Here is a 13,088-nt window from a genome sequence, read left to right as displayed (position 1 = left end):
TAGCGAGTGAGTTCATTCATGGAGGACATTCCATAGAAGAAAAGTATAATTCTGGAACTCCTATGGTGGGAGGCAAACATGTTGTTTGCTGAGGTTACAAGCCTATGTATAGATTACAAAGGTTTTGTAAGTATAAACTCGTAACATATGTTCTATTATAGTGGAATTCCTTTGAGGTTGGCTGGCCTCTGAAAAATTTTTCTTCAAAAGTTTTTATGTAATCACAAAAAATCCTTATTATGTTGATTTCATTTTATTCTCTCAAACAGAAAAAACACCAATTTTGAACCATAATAGAAAAATAACTAGAAAAGAATCTCCCTCCCCCTCTTTCTTTACCCAATAATTTGAGGGCACGTATTTTCCCATTCAAAACCTTCATTTCTTTCAAGGATAATGTTATTTACACATCATGGGCATAACAGGGACACAACAGCCCCTCACATGGGGTGGGTCCCAGTGTTGTGTTCCTGATGTGTAAGTAACAAGCCCTTTCACCATGTCCACCATATCCACACCAAGAAATGACCCTACACTCATTTCTCGGTCATTTCTCACAATAGCCTCATAACAAGCTGACGTGGCTGGTAATATGTTATTATTTTTTTACAAAAAGAAAAGAAAATAAAACAAAAAAATAATAAAATATTAACAGTCACGTCAGCTTGTTGTGAGGCTGTTGTGAGAAATGAGTGTAGGAATCATTTCTCATCCACACCTACCATATCTTCCCTTTATATACTAATTAATGCAGTTGATGATCTGAACTCGGCCGATAACTATATATTTGCCTCCAATATAATTATAATTATTTTTTGCACCTTTGCTTAAATGATAATGGGCAACTAATTAAACCACCTATCTGCAATAAATGATATCTCAATAATCATGATTGAGATTCAAATCAAATGTAGCAATAAAAAATTAAAAAAAGAAAAAAGAAAAGAAGAAGAAGAAGAAGTTGTCACCTTTCATTAACTGCTAGAAGATATATATTGCACTATTATTCATATAGAATTTTATTTAAGAAAGAATATCCTTCTTTCATCAAAAAAAGAATACCCTTCTTTGAAAATTGAAGGGGTGAGAAAACCCATTAATTATAAGTTGAAATTTTTGAGGTGGGATTAATTTATAAAAAAGAAAAAAGAAGAAGAAGAAGAAGAAGAAGAAGAAGAAGAAGAAGAAGAAGAAGAAGAAGAAGAAGAAGAAGAAGAAGAAGAAGAAGAAGAAGAAGAAGAAGGAGGAGGGGATCGCGTGCAAGAAAACAAATTTTAATGCTTGTGGTTCACGTGCAAGAAAACATCTTCTTTAAGAGAAGGGAACAAAAAAAAAAAAAAACCAACGTACGTGGCTGGATGATTTTAAGAAATTACAATATTAATTAAATAATTAAATTTATTATTTAAATTTTTTAAATAAAGAGTGATTTAATATGATATAAAAAAGAGATATTGAGTTCAAATCACGTCTTCATAATACACCTCATATTTTAATTAAATATTTTACATATTAAATCTCAATTATTAAAGAATAATTTAACACCACAAATTTTAAATGATTAAATTAGTTATTTCTTTTAATCTAATTAAGTTTTTTGTTCTTAGATAAATCATGAATATTAATTTGCTATTATTTTGAAAATGAGAAACTCAAACTCAGAACATAATTTATGAAATTAAATATGTAAATCATTTTCTGAAATTATATAAAGAAGTTTTTTTTTTTGTCAAACCAAAAATATTTTTGGTTTGAATATTATTTTCTGTCACACCAATCACAAAAAATAGTTTTCAAAAAATATTTTATGCTGAAACAAGATTTTAAAACCAAAGAGGGCACTAGCCTCTTCTTCTTCTTCTTCTTCTTCTTCTTTTTTTCTTTTTTTTTTTGTGTGTGTGTGTGTAATAATTGAATAAGGAAAAGATTACAGGAAATGACCATTCCCACTCTTGATCAGAAAGAAAGAGAGAGTGAATGATCCTATAAACAAAAAAGTGGTGGACTCCTCAACAATAGATCGACTAAAAACAAATTAAAACATTGCTGAAATAATTACAAATGATAGAAAATGAGTCAAATAAGTGACCGGTCCTTTCAATGAGCCGCACAAAGCGGTTACAGAAGCTAAAGAGACACAGATTAAGGCGAACTTATATGAACCTCCACTTGGAAACAACGACAACTACCGGAAAGGGGCTGAAGCAGTAGAAGCATTGTTACAGTTCGAGTTTGGAACTGCCGAAAAGAGAGATACCAACACAAATTCGATTACAAAAATCTCCAAAAAAAAATAAAATCACATCAAAACAGAGAGACAATAACTCATACAATACAATACAAATGCAGCAAAACAAAAACCTAGTTTTTGAGCTTGGTCTATACATGGTCCTCGGCCGTCCCTAGCTTCAATATTTATATTATATTCCTGTAAAATCTTTGAGGCAGATAGCGGTTGAGAGAAAATTGAACAATATCAAGAAGAAGTTCAACGAGAATGAGAGTATCAATTTCGTATGAAAAATTGGAAAGTGACTTTGTAAGGAATTTTTCCAAGGTAAGAAGAGGACAAGGTTAAGTTATGGCATTCGAAGTTCACATGCACTTTATTTATGTCAATTCATCCAATTTTAATTGAATATTATATGCGTTGAGCTTCGTTTATTAAATATAAGTTTGAATTCATGCGTGAAGATCGAAAAGTGTTAAAATATTGATTAAATCATTAAATTTATTATTTCTTATAAGAAAAATGTTAGTTCATATTTTGTAGTACGTACATTACATATCCCTCTCAATCCATATTTTGTTCAAATTAATCTCTACAAATCCAATGATTAATTTGAACAAAAGATGGATGTAAGATATACAGTAGAATATGAAATAACATATATATATATATATATATTATAAATTTAAATTTTTAGGATAAGTAATGATTTAACAATAAGATCAAAGACTCCACCAAAACACACCCATGGGCCATGGCCGAGAAGTAGGGCTGAGCATGGGGCGGGGGGGGGGGCGGAGATGCCATTTTTTTGGCCCCGCCCCGCAGGGGTGCGGGTTTCCCAAAGGAAACCCGCAACCCGCAAAAATCCCCATGCACCCGCACGGGGCGGGTGGGGATGGGGCGGGGTTGAGGGGCGGGGATCCCCGCGGGTATGCGGGGATCCCCATGGGAGTAGAACACCTAAAAAAAAAAAATGGTGCAGGAAGAAAAAGAAAAGAAAATATATGAGAGGGGGGTGATTCTGTGAAGAAGAAGAGAAGAAGAATGGTGCAGAAAGAAGAAGAAAAATCTGGAAGAAAAGGAAAATATATGAGAGGGGGGCTATGAATTTGTGAAGAAGAAGAGAAAAATAAGGAAGAAGAGAAGAAGAATGGTGCAGGAAGAAGAAGAAAAATCTGGGAGAAAAAGAAAAAGAAAATATATGAGAGGGGGGGCTCTGTGAATCTGTGAAGAATAAGAGAAAAATAAGGAAGAAGAGAAGAAGAATGGTGCAAGAAGAAGAAGAAAAATCTGGAAGAAAAAGAAAAAGAAAATATATGAGAGGGTGGTTGTGAATCTGTGAAGAAGAAAGAGAAAAAGAAGGAAGAAGAGAAGAAGAAGAATCTAGAAGAAAAGGAAAATATATGAGAGGGGGGGGGGGGGCGCGGGGAGGGGCGGGGATCCGGGGGAAAAAAAAAGATTAAACCCGCGCCCCGCCCCGCCCCGCACGGGTTGGTTAAAATCCAACCCGTACCCGTAAAAAAAAAAATTCAAAAACCGCAATTTTAGGGGCGGGGAGGGGCGGGGGGTGCGGGTTGGGGCGGGTTTGCGGGTTTTTGCTCACCCCTACCGAGAAGATGTTAGATGTGGCCAAAGGGACTGTATGGAATAAGGGCTCAATATCGAGACGCACGAGCTCAAGTTTCTTATTTCTTTATTTTTTTATCCGTCTTTTTTTCCTGCGAAAAATTTAGAATAAAATTTAGATAGTTGAAAAAAAATACAAAAGATCTCCTGTAATTTTGTTTACGGTACCAAACCAAATCGTATTAACTTTATCTTTCCGTCCTCTTATTGTATTTCTATGTAAATCATATTAAGACAATGTTTTCCTCTAAATATATTTATTGTATTTTTTTATTTGTCTTTATAACATTTTTAATAGGTAATAACATGTAAGAATCACATACTTTATGAATAAATATCAGTTTCACCGACCGAATTGAAAGACTTTTTTTTTAAATCTAATTTATGCTCCGTTTGTTTCGGCGTAAAATGATTTCCAGAAAATGATTTCGGTATTTTACGGTGTTTGGTAGGGGCGAAAATAACGGTCAACGAAAATCATTTTCGGTTTGACCGTAAAACCTTCTTTAATTTTTGGAAAACGATTTACGGTTTTTAAAACCGTAAATCGTTTTCCAAAATTATATTCTTCGTCCTTATACACACGTTTGATATCTGACTGTCCGAATCCGACAATAGTCGGTCGTTCGAAAATAGGCAGCACCGGAATCCGGCATTATCAAGTCACTGGAATAATGCCGGCGTCGGAATCCGACCACCGGAATCCTGCCGGCTGCCGGAATACCGCCGGCCGTCGGAATCCGGCAACTGCGCCGAATGCCGGCGGAATCTGGCCGGAATCCGGCCATGGACAGAAACCGGCCGGAATCCGGCCTGATCTGACCGGATCCGGCCACTGATCCGGTCGGATCTGGCCAAAATGGCCGGGATCCGGCCGGATATGACCGGATCCGGACACTGACCCGGCCGGATCTGGCCAACATGGCCGGAATCCGGCCGGATCTGACCGGGCCCGGAGGTTTCCTGCCGGAATCCGGCAATTTTGGCCGGATCCGGCCAAACATGTTCGCCGGATTCCGGCGACGGCGACCGGTCGTTGCCGGATTCCGACGACAGTTGCATTTTCACTTTTCGTAATTTTTTCGTGCGAACCAAACGCCGAAAAATATTTTCGAGAAAATAATTTCTTTTGAAATTGATTTCGTCGAAAATATTTTATGACGGAAACCATTTTACGTCGAAACAAACGGAGCATTAAAGGAAAACATTATCCTTAGTATTATTATTGTTGTTATTACTAATAAATATATATATATATATATATATATATACTATTAACGTCGATAATTTCTTGCCAACATGCTTTATATTATTGTGAGACGACAACCGTGCATGTGCTTGGTGGTTGATTGACCAGGTTGTCTCCATCATCAATAACCTCTTGTAATTGGCTTAGTTTATTTGTCATATCTTACATGCATGGCCTGCAAACCTCCAAGGAGATACAACCAAACTCTCTATATATTGGTTTAGTTTAACGGTTTCAAAACGTGTAATTAATTTGATCATCATTTTACGTGAATTGTTTTTTTAACAGTTCTGAATCACTATTTTATTTTTTCAAATACAGTCTCAAACAAGATACTTTTTGTAATTTTATAAGGATCTATCGTACGTATTTCCAACCATCAAGCTTTAATTCTTCGGTTTTATTTAGAAGTCTTTTAAAAAATTAATGCTATTTATTGTACTATTATATGACTATCATATAATTTGATGATGTGATAGTGAAAATCAGTCATTGAATCACCACTAAATTAAAGACTGATTTTCATTACCTTGCCATCTTAGTTGTGCGACAGCCGTATAGCAGTCTACTAAATAACATTACTTATTTTAAAATCAAAGGTGACAGCTCAATTTAAAACCGCCTTAGCTAAAGTTGTTGAAATTGACCAATAAGTACTTATTTTGTGATCAAGTAATGCTAGAAATCACACTTTTATTTTATCACTATCACACTCTGTTAAAGTGGCTGTGTTAATCAGCCATTGATTTTTTTTTTTCTTTTAGTATTAATGTTAAAAACCACGCTCTAATCATACTCTGTTGAAATTGAAGTGCTAGTCAACCCTTAAAATTTTTCTTTTAACAAGAATTGATCCAAAAGCTTATTGACATTAACATGTCGGCATGATGTGATAATGATAAAATAAAAGTGTGGTTTTTCGCATTGAGTAATGAGATATGCAAAACACTTATCCCCTTTTATTCCTTAAATGTGACGTGACTTTTAAAATTACTATTAAATTTGGAATGAATCGTTATTAAATTTTGATCCATTGATAATTTTAAATTTCACATCATATTTGAGACGATAAAAAAGAGAAAGAACTCTTGTATATAACATTTACTCTTTAGCATTAATTTTTGTGATTTTTGTGATTTTTTTTGTAATAATTTTTTGTGATCTTGAAAACATAAGATCGGGCTATGATTTAGGCTTATCAACTACTTCAATCCACACTCGGGTTTTAAATTTAGAGCCCATCCATTTCGGCCCGGCCCAAATATTGAATTGGAAGCCTGCTCACGGCCGAACAAAAAAAAGAAATTAATAATAATAATAAAAATTGAGCCCCGCAGACCGCAGTCACAGACGCACGAATCACCGATCATGTGGGGTCAGTGGGGGTCCTTTTCCATCCTCAAAATGATCCTGACTGTCCACGTACTCATCTCCCTGAACCAACAGGTTATCCTAAAAATCTGAAAAAATAAATAGAAATAGAAAGAAAAAAAAACAAAAAACGAAAAACAGAAAGAGCGAGAGGGAAGAACATAACTAGGGCTCAGAAGTTACAGTTACTTATCTCACTCTCTCACCCACCCAATCTCTTTGTCTCTCTGTAAGGAGGTAAGCTTTCACTTTCTGTTGGAGTTTTTTTCGTCACTTTAGATCTTCTCAATGTGTTTTCTTGCTCATATGATAGAAGTGTTTGTTTAAGTTATAAGCTGTTTGGTTGAAGAGAAAGTGTAGGGACAGAGAAAAACAAAAAAATTTGACTAGTTTTTAAGCTGGGTTATTGTTAATTTCATATGTGGGTTCTTTGAGCATGATTCAATTCAACTATTTCTCTCAGTTCAGTGGATTTTATTGATATTCCCTTTTATGTGTAGGAGACTAACACAAAGTAATAGGTGAAATTTAATCAGTGGTTGGAGAGAGTTTCATTGTGAAGTGGGTTTTTGTAGTGTTGGGGTGAGTTTAATTCAAGCGAAAGTTAAATTCTTAGGAAAAAAAAAAAAAAGAGAAGAGAAGAAATAAATCAAAAAGCTCATACTTGGCTTTAATGATGTATTTCATAAGTGGGTGGGAATCTGATCTGCTTGATAACCTTATAGGAAATGGGAGTGGCATTTACTTGTGATATTTAAGAGACAAGTTTGAAAATTTATTGAGCCCTCGGGCACTTGCGGAATTTTTGCAACTCAATGGGTGAAAACACTAAATTATGAAAGTCAAGGGTTTAGTGAGAACTGGCTGAGCAGGGGATTTTCCCCTTTATCACTTGTGACTGAAAAATTATGTCAACATATGAGGACTAACTGTATTTAATGCATCGGTCAGAAGTTTAATTAGGTTGAAGAAGTTTTTTAGAAAGATAGCTGATGGTTTACATATTTTGAGCCACTTATAAATGGTTTGGTTTGAATTGGTGCTTTACCAGCGCCTAAGACGGTCAAATTATGGAGTCTTTCTATCTTCTTTTATTGTTATAGAGAGCAGATAACAGACTAGATGATTCCTTTTTTCTTTTTATTTTTTGGTGTGAACAGTATGACAAAGAGATAGTGATGTAATAATTTTGTTCTTGATTAGATTAGTTATAACGATTTCCTTGTATTGCTTTCTTCTTCTTCTTAATTGTCTTTCTTGTATACCCCCTGTATACTTGATTGCGCTTTGCATTTTTCTAATAAAATTCTCTACTTACTTATCAAAAAAAAATAATTTTGTTCTTGATTAGTTCCATTTTTTTTTTTTTTTGACATTCTATGTGTAACGCAAGTTTGCTTATTGATATATACATTTTTTTTCTTGAAAAAAAAAAAATAGTTACAAAGAAATTTGTTACTTGAGAGCACTACAAAATGGCTAGTAGAAATGGAAAGTTCTGCAGTGTTAGTGTTTGACTTGGAATATGCATCATCTGAGATAGTCAAGACTTTAAGAGTAGTTTCCCAAGTATTTTTTAATAAGTTGGATCCATAATTTGTAGGGTTATTGGAAAGCTTTGTATATACTAAGTTGAGAAAATTTGACATAGATATTAACAGCTCATTTCAGCCGTGATTCCCTCCTACCTAGGTTTTTCTGTAGTCAAGTTATTCCTTGGGTGTTATGAAATGCTCAGCTTTGTGATAATAGTGATGAAAGTACTAATTTAAGTTGCTAGGATTCACAATAATATGCCAAAGAGACTTCGAAGAAGACTGCTTATGTAGTTCCTGCAATACTGTCAGTTGTGTTTCCTACTAGGTTTGGAAGGTCATTTGTCGTTTCTTATATGTCTTTGTTGCTGTAAATTTGTACCTATACCTGGTATTGCTTATCTATGTTTTGCACTTGGTAGTTGTCCTCGAGTGTTTGCTACAAATTTCCGATGCTCTATATATTGGTTCCATGTGGTTGATATTGCTATTTTTCTTTGTCCCCTACATTAGTGTTAGACTTCTATAGCTTCCAGGCTGGGGACATGTCTTCTGATACTGCAAAGGAAAATGCATCTGTAGTTGATTCATCAGTGACTGAATGGAAACAGGAAATGGGAAATTCGGATGACCCAGGTAATAAATGAGGCAAGTTATTTTCTCTATTTACAGCTAATGTGTAATATAACTTTTGGGGTGTTGTATAGTTCAGGTGTGTTTGATATTTAGTTAAAGTCGAAGAGTCAGTAGTATCTTAACTCTAGCTTGCGCTGTCAATCTTTTAATAAATAATGAATATACCGCCTCTGTTTTGGGCCTTAAAATCAATACTTGATTGACAATGAATGCTTGTCAATTGTACATCCTACATGTGAAAATGTGCAAAAATATTTAACCCTCTTAGAAAATCTTTATCGAAATCTGAATGTTTGATATAGGAATAATATGAAATTTTATTGCCAGAGAGCTCAAGTTACAAAGTTAACGAGGAGGGGTATCCATCTAGGGCTGAGAAAGCAGGGAACAATCATGAGCCACTGGGTAATTCAACTACTACTAAAAAGGGTAAACTTTATAATACTAGATATTTTGTCATTAAGAGTTTGAACCATCAAAATATCCAACTATCGATTGAGAAAGGAATTTGGGCTACTCAAGTCATGAATGAACCTATTCTGGAAGAAGCCTTTCATGTAAGATCCTTTTGTCTTTAATTTCATACCCTACTTTCTCTAATTATTTTGGATCCTTACCGAGAAGCATATGCTTGTCTTGCAGAACTCTGATAAAGTAATTCTTATATTTAGTGTAAACATGAGTGGTTTCTTCCAAGGGTATGCGCAAATGATGTCTCCTGTTGGGTGGAGGCGAGACAACGTCTGGAGCCAAGGAATTGGCAAAAGCAATCCCTGGGGGCGCAGTTTTAAGGTCAAATGGCTGCAGTTAAATGACTTGCCTTTTCAAAAGACTCTTCATCTTAAGAATCCATTGAATGACTACAAACCTGTCAAAATTAGCAGAGATTGCCAGGTATCCTTTCTATATAAGTGCTTTTTTCTTTTTTCTTTTTTTTGGGGGGAGGTGTTTAGAACCTTTGAAGCCAGTTTAAGAAGATGACTTCAAGTCATGTATTATATGTCCAGGAGTTATCTCCAGATATTGGAGAAGCTCTTTGTGAGCTCCTTGATGGGAAGAATGATGTGGATGACTCAATGAGTAGGTAATGCTGAATGGTCAACATGTTTCGTCATTGAGGAATTTATTTATTTTTGTCAAATTTCAAATTTACAACCTTATTGGTTATTGTTTGCTTTATGCTGGAGCAGTTTTTACAGGAATTATCTTCCTTCAAAAAGGCTTTGTGTAGAGTCTCCATGTTCTTTAGGGGATGAAGAGTATAATGTGCCACAAACATATATGTCATGGTCCAGATCACCCATGCTTTATCCTTCGTTGCTGTACCCACATCAGGCTGATGCAAATAGATTTCATTTAGCAAGCCAGAGTTCTACAGGGTCTATTTTTCCAAAAAATCTTCCTGTCACTACTGGGGCATCAAAATTTGAGAGGACAAAACATTCTCACATCAAAGGAGACCTTTCCAATTTACAAGTGGACATGGATATGTCTTCTCATTTGGATGTCTGGGGCTTGTCGGCAGAAAGTCCTTTTGCTAGTACCCTGACTGAGGATGATTTTCTTGAAATGGTATTGGAATCCCCTATCTTTGATTCTCTGTTCTTATTGAGATCATTAATGTCTTTCTTTGTTTGTCTCCTTTTTTTCTTTCTTTTTTATCTAACAACTGAAGACTATCTTTTTGGTGAACATTTCCTTACAATTGTATGAAGATGGAGTCATGAAAAACATATTATGGTACAGATGTTTTATTGAAATGAAATCTACTTTTTTATGGTTAGGGTAATTATAAATTCTAATATAAGTCATTGTGAATTGCTAGTTGTTGGTTGTTTGTCCTTGAAATCCTTAATAGTTGAGATCTTGAACTTGTTTTCTATTACTATATTTCACATATGTAAAAACAAATTATTGCTTTTCACTTTCTGGAGGAAGGCTCTTCCTCCCATCTCTCTTATAATGGTTTTATTGTCCTTTAGGAAGGTAAAATTTAATCCCTTCGTTGACTAAGAGGTTTAACTAAAGTGCCTCCTGCCTGCACTTCTCATCACTTTCTTACACAGGAGGACTTATGCTTGTTAATCCAAAGTCCTACAATATCTTTATGTATTGGGCCTAGGTTGTTCACAAAGCCAGATTGGCAGACTTAGCCTGTTTTACGTAGAATCCTCCATAAATTTTAGCCTTTTGCTTTCTTTATTCAGATGGTTGTTCCGTGAATGGTCCATCTGTGGAAAATTTCTTTATGGTATCTTTCTTTATTCTGGTTTACAACATCAGATTTTCCAACTCTTATTTATTAAAGACGAAATACGAACACCGTAGTTTGTTGTGAACAGTCTCTTGAAGACTTAAGTTAGATTTTTTTTTTCTTTTTTTAACTAATAACTGGTATTGCCTTGTTTGTTATTGCAGTCTTATGAAGAGTATCTGGATGCCCATAGCAGAAGCGGCAAAAAGTTACCCCTCCCTGTCAGTATGCTTAGCTAACAATATGTCACTGATATTTGTGTCTTCTATTTCTAATTAGGCGAGAATGTCATTATAGTTTAACTTCTGTTTTCCCTTCTCTGAAACGATGCATCCGTTACACATGATTTAATACATATGTTATCTTGGATAATTACAGTGTCCTCCTGTTTACTAACTTATGCCGTTCTATGTTTGGTTTGGAAAGTTTTCTTAGGAGAATGTTTTTGTTTTAGTATACAATTAGTTGCTTCAGTGATCTATTAATCCCTTGGTTATGATCTGTCCACCCGCTATCTGATTTTAAACAAAGAGATCTCTTGAGCCCTATCAAATCAGTACTTATTCCAAAGGCTTAAGTTCATAGGAAATGACGAATATCATTTTAATTAATGTTCTAAGATTCTCTCTCACGTGGGCTCAAATTCTCCATCAATAGTTGAGGCCCAACACATAGAATATTTAGCTAGAATGAGAGATAAACTCTAGAGTCAGGCTTCAAACTTAAGATCACTGTTATGATACCATGTTAAATTACCACTTATTCCAGAAGCTTATGCTAATAGGAAATTACGAATTTAATTTCTCTCAACCAGTAGACCATCACATGGAATATTTAACTAAAATAGGAGCTAGATTACAGAGGCATGGTTTGAACTCCGGATTACTGCTTTGATAACTTGTTAGATCATCACTTATTTCAAAAGCTTAATTTGATAAGAAAATGTGTTGTTCATTTTAATTAATATTCTAACAAGGCCCACAGTTGGATGTTCTGATTGAAGATGTAAGCAAAATCTGGATTACAGTGGTTGGAGCTGTTCCAATCACCTAAAAAAGTTCCTGTTGATTCTGACAGTAGTTAGAAATAAAGGAAAATGCTGGATTGGTGGCTGGACCATTTTTGTAATCAAATAGTGTTAAACCAAGTAATCCACTCTTTGACAGGTGGCTGGACCATCTGGGAAAATGCGGGAGTCTTCAAGAAGCAAAAAGCATGACGAAAATTTGTTAGTATATTTCTGAAAGTCTGAACTTTGATTTCACACTTCTCCATTTGTTTACCTTGATGAAATGTTCTGCAGAAACTCAAGTTTTACAGCCGACCGGTGTTTCTCACATAAAAAGACTCATCATTCATCCCAGAAATAATCTTCAACTTAGGAAGCTTCTCTTGGGTTCTTTCTCCGGGATGGTGTTGGTGTTTTCTGTACTTTCGCGATTTCCTGCAAGCCAATGACTCGAGAGAAGTCATTTATCCTCGTCCCGCTCGGTTGAGACTCCTTATTTTGCCTTGTTGTATACAATTGTACCATAACATAACATCTCATTACAGGAATTTTACTGGGGGCTGGTTGCCAACATGTACATAAATTGAGGCATCACTGGCCCAACTTTCTTTAAATGTTTCTTAGGTTTTTTCCACCTTTCTCGATAGAGGCTAGGAAGGTGCCTATGTTAGGTGGTACATAGCTAGATTTTAATGCAGGATTCCCTGTAATTTGGTTGGGCATGTAACATCATCTGATAGTAAGTGGTGAAGTCGAACTTCCTGTGTTGCCTGGAATAAGAATGGAAGATATTGGAATTAATAGGTGTGCTTGGAAGTTGGAACTAATTTTAATGGAGAATGGTGCTTTGTGGATGCTTATATTTTATCCTAGCGTCAATGATTGTCTTCTCAAGGTAGTCAAATGGAATGCCATAAACTTATTGGGCGTCATTTAGTACTTGCTTATAATTTAGATGTGTTCATAAAACACATTTAAAAAGGATCCTTGTCCGGATTGGGATCTACAACAATTGCTAGCAATTTGAACAGTTAATGTGAGAGAGCATATATGAGATCTATTTGCTACTCGACTACCTACTCGGTCTAGTGGATCTTATATATACTTTCACATTAGTTGTCTAAATTGGGATCCTTTATAGTTGTGTTTTAGAAACTATTTTAATAAAATCTATG

The 13,088-nt window shown here is 35.1% G+C and overlaps 1 protein-coding gene across 2 annotated transcripts; it reads left to right on the top strand.

Moving 5' to 3' along the window:
* Positions 1-6,575: 6,575 nt before the first annotated feature.
* Positions 6,576-12,714, top strand: LOC133854824 (uncharacterized). 2 transcript variants are annotated; one of them, XM_062291092.1, is made up of 9 exons: positions 6,576-6,716; positions 8,528-8,650; positions 8,978-9,207; positions 9,293-9,544; positions 9,658-9,734; positions 9,841-10,222; positions 11,069-11,125; positions 12,071-12,132; positions 12,208-12,714. In XM_062291092.1, the coding sequence occupies exons 2-9, from the start codon at positions 8,560-8,562 to the stop codon at positions 12,272-12,274; spliced, it is 1,218 nt and encodes a 405-aa protein (XP_062147076.1). In that variant the 5' UTR covers positions 6,576-6,716; positions 8,528-8,559; the 3' UTR covers positions 12,275-12,714. The 2 variants fall into 2 exon arrangements, with proteins under 2 accessions (XP_062147076.1, XP_062147077.1); XM_062291093.1 differs by having other exon boundaries at positions 12,071-12,136.
* Positions 12,715-13,088: the final 374 nt, after the last annotated feature.

This window comes from Alnus glutinosa, chromosome 13, assembly GCF_958979055.1.
Source record: "Alnus glutinosa chromosome 13, dhAlnGlut1.1, whole genome shotgun sequence".
Classification (NCBI taxonomy): Eukaryota; Viridiplantae; Streptophyta; class Magnoliopsida; order Fagales; family Betulaceae; genus Alnus; species Alnus glutinosa.
The sequence above is the reverse complement of the archived record's forward strand: the minus strand, read 5'-3'. Positions and strand labels throughout refer to the sequence as shown.

Coding starts and splice junctions, on each gene's coding strand:
- LOC133854824 (XM_062291092.1), top strand. CDS start 8,560: ATGTCTTCTGATACTGCAAAGGAAAATGCATCTGTAGTTGATTCATCA. Junction 9,208..9,292: donor TTCTGGAAGAAGCCTTTCAT/GTAAGATCCTTT, acceptor CTTGTCTTGCAG/AACTCTGATAAAGTAATTCT. Junction 11,126..12,070: donor GCAAAAAGTTACCCCTCCCT/GTCAGTATGCTT, acceptor ACTCTTTGACAG/GTGGCTGGACCATCTGGGAA.